This window comes from Elephantulus edwardii, unplaced genomic scaffold (assembly GCF_000299155.1).
Source record: "Elephantulus edwardii isolate Elephantulus edwardi_28Jun2011 unplaced genomic scaffold, EleEdw1.0 scaffold00135, whole genome shotgun sequence".
NCBI classification, from domain to species: domain Eukaryota; kingdom Metazoa; phylum Chordata; class Mammalia; order Macroscelidea; family Macroscelididae; genus Elephantulus; species Elephantulus edwardii.
In genome coordinates, this window is record NW_006399885.1 from 1681009 (window position 1) to 1688566 (window position 7558).

The window sequence follows — 7558 nt, forward strand, 5'->3', positions numbered from 1 at the left end:
GGCAAGAAGCTGCACTGCAATCCCAGAGGAACACAGTTCGAATCCACCAGACGCTCTGCTGGAGAAGGAGGCGCAATATCCTCCTGTACCAGTCAGATCTGATTTGACGGTACACGCACACACACACACACACACACACACACACACAAAAGTATATGTTTTCAGTGAAAGAAGTTTTCATTTGCTAGATATTTAGAAATGCTAATAGATTGAGGGAAAGAATATTTGATATTTTGACCCTGTATCTGCCAGACCCAGCGACAGCAACTTGGAGGAGTGCAGTGGACTGGGCCCGGGAAGGGCTGGTTCTTTGTGGTGCTACCGTGGAGAAAGATTCCAGGACATGCTGGTCGCCTTGTGTTTGGGCTCCTAGAGAATAAACCGTGTGTCTTGATGCGAGCAGATTCCACATGTATAAAGGCTGCTCGCTCTTGAAGGTCACATTCCCAGTGAGGGATTTCTGTCTTCTGGGTGTGGACACCACACCCTAGTGGTCACCATTGCAGCTAGAGGGCTCAATCCTGAGTATGAAGTTGGTGATATTATGCTGATCCATGATCATATAAACTTGCCTGGTTTCTCTGGTCAGAATCCAGAAGCCCCAATGATGACAGGTTTGGAGGTTGTTTCCCTCCCTTGTCTGACACTTATGATTGAGATCTGAGACAGAAGGCTCGCCATACAAGGAAACAAATGAAAGGCCATCGAGAACTACAGGAAGGCCCCAACTTTGAGATGTCGTAGAGTTTCGAATGTTGCAGAAACTGGGGGAAGATGCTGTTGCCCTAAGCACAGTACCAGAAGTTATAGTTGCGTGGCACTGTGGGCTTAGGATTTGGGCCTTGTCCCCATCACTAACAAAGTCATCCTGAGTTATGAGAGCTTGAAAAAAGCCACTTATGAGGAAGTTCTATGGGCCAGAAAATAAGCTGCAGAGAAATTAGAGTAATTCGTCTCCAGACTTGGATCCAGCATTCAGTCTATGTGCCCAGCCTGTGGTCTACTGTCTGCCTTATGGAATCCAAGTTGCTGCTACTCACTTCGGCTCTTTTCCAGGATCGACTGCCTTGCCCGCAGGTAGTACAGGAGGAGGGTTCCTTTCTTTTATCTTCCTATGTTTCCCACCAGACGCTGCAGATGCCAGATTCTCTTTTGCCCAGTTGTCTTCTAAAAGCCATTTCCATCCTTTCACCAGACTGGAGCCTGTGTCCTACCACACATCCATGGACCTGTCTAGGATTTGACTTGGGCCTTTGAACTTGGCACAGTAGCTACTGCTAAGTTTTTGAACTAGTGCTTTCATATTCCTGGGTCCCGAGTTCTGTCACCCCTCCCCCATGTCATTGGAGACCACAAGAGGACCAGTCCTTAAAATAGCTTACAATTTTGAATACTAATGTGTTTTGAAAATAAAAATGTATTATTTCTTTTAAAACAAATAAATATTTTATATCTTGAAAAAGAGCAATTTTTTAAATGTTTACAGTTTTTAAGTAGTATTTTCAAATTCCATGGAATATTTAAATTAGGATAAAGTTTGTTGGTGATGGTGGTGGTGTGTATACCATCATGATAATTTCTTTACCTCTAGAAACATAATTTACTATAACTTAATTACTTAAATTGAGTTTTGTACATAGAGAAATGTTATACAAATGCATCTCCTATATAATTTAAAGTTTAAACAAACACATGAAGAAATTTTCAAAATCCCTAGCTCTAAGAGAGATTCAAATCGAAACAACAATGAGATATCATCTCACCCCAGTAAGAATAGCAAAATTTAACAGAACAGCAAACAACAAATGCTGGTGAGGTTGTGGAAAAACTGGAACCCTTATTCACTGTTGGTGGAAGTGGAAAATGTTGCAACCACTATAGAAGGCTGTATGGCGCTTTCTCTAAAAGTTGGAAATAGAGATACCATTTGACCCAGCAATTCCACTACTGGGAATATACCCTAAAGAAACCATAACTGCCACCCAGGCAGATATATGCACACCCATGTTTTATTGCGGCTTTGTTCACAATAGCAAAGAGTTGGAAAGAACCTCAGTGCCCATCAGTAAACAAATGGATAGAGAAGCTGTGGTATATTCACACAATGGAATAGTATGCTGCATTGAAAAACAAGGAACTCATGAAATATTACACAAAATGGGTGACCCTGGAGGACATTATGCTGAGTGAAATATCTCAGTCACAGAAGGAAAAATACTGCATAGTGCCACTGTAGTAAAACAGTACTAAAATCGGGGTTGGGGGGAGATTGAGAAAGATGGAATAAATTATGTATACTGCATTGAAACAAATGAGGGAAAGAACTGTTTAAAAGGGATATTTGATTAGGTATTATTGCCATGATAGGAGTCCAGAACAAAAGGCTGCATAGTGGAGTGGACCTGAGGGGAGGGATTGTATAACAATGAAAGAATTTTTCTTTTACTTTTTAAAGAGAAGAGTAAACTGCAGGGGAGGTTGGGCAGGGAGAAAAGTACAATTATGAATGAATGGAAATTCAAAGTCTCTGAAATCTTCCATTAAAATTCATTTTTTAAAACATATATCCACAAGATATTTATATTTTTTATGTTTGTGAAGAGAATTTGGTGGACTAATTTGTTTATTCTTATCACCTGCAGATAGAAACAATACACGTTTAGTTTCTATAAATCTTCTTGGGATTTGAATGGTAAATTATAGCTAAGTTAGAATACCTAAAAAATAGAGGTGAAATTTAGAGGACGACTTACCTTAATGTTCTCATCCTTTTGAATGCAAACTATTTCTCTATGTGCTTCATTTTCTGATTGTTTGGTATCTCCAAATCAATAAGCTGATAACTGTCATAAGATTTCAATGTATAGAAATAAAGGAAGCTTAAAATGGTTATGTGCTTGCTTGGTTTTTGTTCTTGTTCTTGCATTTAGGTTCTTTTCAACTTGGCCAGTCAGTATTCAGCCAATGAAATGTTTGCCGAAGCACTAAACACATATCAAGTGATAGTAAAAAATAAGATGTTTAGCAATGCAGGTATGTGTACAGAATCAGTTTGGGTATTTTTTTAAAATAGTTTTTTTGTAATGTTGATTTATGCCTCCTTACTTTATACTTCTTTATAATAAAATTTTATATGAAAATATATGCAACTGCAAATACTTGGTTTGATACAAGATATCCTGCCTATTAGTAGCTAGTAACCAGATGCCCTCAGGTTAACCCCATATGTGTCTTAGAAGAGCTTCACCACATCTGGTTTTAGATAACTGTTGACTGCCTAATACAAAATATATATAATATATATAGTCATCACAAGTTGAATAAGTCATGGTAAACCCTGTAGAAAGCAGGCTTTACAGGCTCTGCTTTTCCTGGAGTAAATTTATGCCTAAGGAGCAATAGCACTTGTATCTGTAGTTTGTTTGTTTGTTGTTGTTGGTAGATGTCGTTGAGTCAAATACAATTCATAGCAACTCTGTGAACAACAGATCTGAACCTTGCTCAATCCTGTACCATCCTCACCATCTCTGATATACTCAAACTTACTGTTACACTTATTATGTCAATAAATCTTGTGGAGGATTTTCCTCTCTTTTGCTGACTCTGCATCTTGATAAGCACTGATGTCCTTCTCCAAGGACATATTCTCTCTAGAACATGCCCAAAGTATGTGAGACAAAGTTTCACCATCCTTGCCTCTAAAGAGCACCCACGTTGCACTCTCTCCAAGACTTAATAATTTGTTTGTTCTCTTGACAATCAATCTATGGGATATTCAGTACTCTTTTCCAACACCACAATTCAAGGGCATCAATTCTTCTTCTGTCATCCTTATTCCTTGTCCAGCTTTCTGATGCATAGCAAGTAATTGGAAAAAAAATCATGGCTTGAATTAGGTGCATGTTCTTGACAGCCAATTTTCCTAGTGAAATATGTCTGTTGATTTCTTGACTAGTAGGATCAAATTTTTTGGTAGCAAGGTTTATTACAATGTCATTTGCTTCGATACCACATTAAAATGCATGTCATTGTTACATTAACTTGCACTGTGTTGTATTTTTTAAGTCTTGTGTTTTTCTTCCACTTTTATAATATAAATTGTTTTCCAATCTGTGGTCATAGCCCATTATCTTGAATTCTACTTCCTCACAGCATACTGTACATCTGTATGAAAACAGTGCAACTGTTGGGGTTTTTCCCAGATTTTTATTTTTTTAATTATTATTACTAATTTTAATGAAAATTTACAGACTTTGAATTTCTGTTCATTCATTGTTGCCCTTTTTTCCGTGCCCACCCCTTCCCAAGTTTGTTCTTCTCTTTGAAAAGTAAAATTCTTTCATTGTTATACAATTTCTCCCCCTAAGTCCACTCCACTGTGCACCCTTTGAGTATAACTGTTTTAAAGTTAGAATTTTAAATAGTATCTGAAACTTTGTAAATTGAAAATAAGTGTAAAAGAATATGTAATAATATTATCTGATATAGTATAGAAAAAGTGAAAAATTAGAATATTATATTCTTACTGTGTTTTTAATCAGGGAGATTGAAAGTGAATATGGGAAATATTTATTTAAAGCAGAGAAACTATTCCAAAGCCATTAAATTCTACCGGATGGCATTAGATCAAATTCCAAGTGTCCATAAAGAAATGAGGTAAGTTAATACCATGCTCATTTTGTAAAATGTGTTGTGTCTTTGTGTACATATATGTTTTAAAACAAACTATTCTGATCCATTGTTAATGGGTCAACATTTTTATATGTTTAAATATCAGAAGTATCAAATTTATGATATAGTTGTAATGTTTTGTATTTCCTTGTGACTACTTGTACATGTTTGTACAATGTTCTATTATAATAAAAGCCATAATCAGTGACTGAGAGAAAAAACTAAGCTTGTTGATCTCTGTAAGAAGTAACTCTCCAGGTTATTAAGACCAGAATATTAGAGGCTAATAATGCTTTAAATCTAAGCATTAGTCCTCTACAACACATGGAACTCTAGTATAGAAGGCTAGAAAGTTAAAGTTCTTTATGTCCTTGTTACAGTTTGAAAGTTAAACAGTGAAAGGAATTACTTATGAATCTTAGAAGAATGAGAGAGAATGGCGAAAGCTGGAATATTTTGTTTCTACAATATGTCAGTAGCAGAAATAGTAACTTTACCTTATGGTCGAGTGCTAACTAGAGAGCAAAGAAGGTTTATTCATATTTTCCCCCTAAATACATTTCCTTTCTGAAAGTTAATGTATTCATAAATCCCATATTTCATAATCATAAGTTTTAAGTTATACAGGACACTTCTTTATTATCAACAATAATTACTTAGCTGTAGAATACTCTCAAAGTATTTTTAACCCTGGCAAGGTCAAGAATTTGGACATTTTAGGAAAAAAGAGAGCTATTAGGTAACATATGTTAAGTATTTCATAACTGAGAAAATTCAGTTGCAGGTATAATTGTTGAGCACTAGAATGGTCAAGAAAAGCTTTGTGAAGAAAGTATACTTGAGATTGATGATCTAAGTTGGAAGGAAGGAAGGATGGAGGGAAGGAGGGAAGGGAGGAAGGAAGAAAAGAAGGAAGGAGGGAAGGACATTCCAGATAAAGGAAGCAGCATGAGACAACAATCTTTATGATTTGATCAGAGAATAAACTAATTCAGTTAACAAGTTGCCGCACACTTTTAAATTGACGACCATACTTAGAAACACATTTTTTAATATATATATTACCGTCATTTGTGGCAAAGTGTTAAAAGAGAAAGATTATGTTGAACAGTGCTTAGAAACAAAGTATGATCAAGAATGTCTATAACAGAAAATACAGATAATAACAAGTGTGGAGAAACTGGAGCCTTTATATATTGGAAGTATAAGGTGCAGCCATTTGGGAAAATAGGGAGTTTCTTAAAAAGGTTAAAGACATAATTTGCCATATTAATGGGTAGTTTTACTCTTAGATATATATAGAAAGAGAGAGAGGCCACCAGAGTTCAATCTGTATCTATATCTATCTATCTATCTATCTATCTATCTATCTATCTATCTATCTATCTATCTATATACACTCACACACATATATATGTGTGTGTATGTATATATGTATCTGAAATGAAATCTTGTTAAAAAGGTTTATATGCACATATTCATAGTAGCATTATTCCTAATAGCCAAGAGTGAAAACAACACAAATGTTCATTTGCTCCACAAGCTTAGTGCCATCGAATCAGATTTGACTCACAGTTGGCCCTCCAGCAGATTTACAGAGGCTGTAAATTGCACTGGAGGAGATTGCCCATCCATTCTCCTGGGGAGACTCTGGTGGAAAACCAAAATGTGGTCTATATGTCCTGTATGTTATTGTTGCTAAGTGCTATTGAAACAACTAAGACTCATAGCAACTCTATGAACAATGGGTCTGAACCCTGCCCTATGGTATGCCATCCTGGCCATGTCTGACCTGCTCAAACCCACCATTACAGTCACTGTGTCAATCCATTTCACTGAGGGTCTTCCCCTCCTTAATTAGTTATAAAAAAGGAATACATTATTGATATATACTATACCATAGATAAGCCTTGAAAACACTATGCTGAGTGAAAGAAGTTGGAAACAGAAGGCCACATATTGTATGTTTCATTTATTTGCAATGTCTAGGAAGGCAAATCCTTAGACACATTACGTAGAAACATACTGGTTGTTTGGGCTAGGAGTGACAAATGACTGTCAATGGGTACAAGATTTTATTTTAGGGTGAGGCTTTTATTTAAAAAACAAGGTAGAAAAGGAAGAAACTATGAGATAGCCTTGAAAGCCAAACTAAACAGTTCAGACTTTTAAAGCTAATCCTATGTTTCTGTTTCCTTAGGATTAAAATAATGCAGAATATTGGAGTTACATTTATTAAAACTGGCCAGTATTCAGATGCAATTAATTCATTTGAACACATAATGAGTATGGCACCAAATCTGAAGGCAGGCTTCAACTTAATTCTTAGTTATTTTGCTGTTGGAGACCGTGAAAAAATGAAGAAGGCATTCCAAAAATTGATTGCTGTTCCATTAGAAATTGATGAAGATGATAAGTATATTGCACCAAGTGTAAGTATTGTTAGAAGAGTGATATATAGTCAGCTCATGGTATCTGTGGCTTTCTGTGTCCAAAAGTGAGAAAAATGTAAAAGATGACTTCTTAGGCTTTTACCAGCCCTGTATGAATGTATTTCGGGTATTACTGATATATTTTACTTATTAGATTTAAATTCTGGTTGTTTATTGAAATGAGACTAAAGAAATTACTGAAATGTACTGGACAGTTTCAGCCAAAGAAATCTAAAATAAAAGTCTTAGTTAAATAACTTTACATGTCTATTTTTAGAGTAATTTTTTACTGTAGAATTCATCAGACCATTGTTAGTGCCCTATTTCAGTCAATTTCTTACCAGAGGGTATATATAACATGTTGTTATGTTGTTGTTATGTGCCATCGAGTTGCCTGCGACGCATAGCGACCCTATGTACAACAGCCCTAAACTCCGCTCTGTCCTGTGCCAATC

At 36.0% G+C, this 7558-nt stretch overlaps 1 protein-coding gene and 1 pseudogene across 1 annotated transcript in view; both read left to right on the plus strand.

Annotated features, from left to right (window-relative positions):
- LOC102875836 overlaps positions 1-1081 on the plus strand; it is a 1742-nt pseudogene extending 661 nt beyond the window's left edge.
- The window catches only part of IFT88 (intraflagellar transport 88 homolog (Chlamydomonas)), a 143577-nt gene that overhangs the window by 22502 nt on the left and 113517 nt on the right, over positions 1-7558 (plus strand). Inside the window, exons 9-11 of the mRNA XM_006894098.1 lie at positions 2931-3037; positions 4546-4656; positions 6872-7103. Of these exons, the coding sequence (XP_006894160.1) occupies positions 2931-3037; positions 4546-4656; positions 6872-7103 (450 nt within the window). The remainder of the gene's footprint in view (positions 1-2930; positions 3038-4545; positions 4657-6871; positions 7104-7558) is intronic.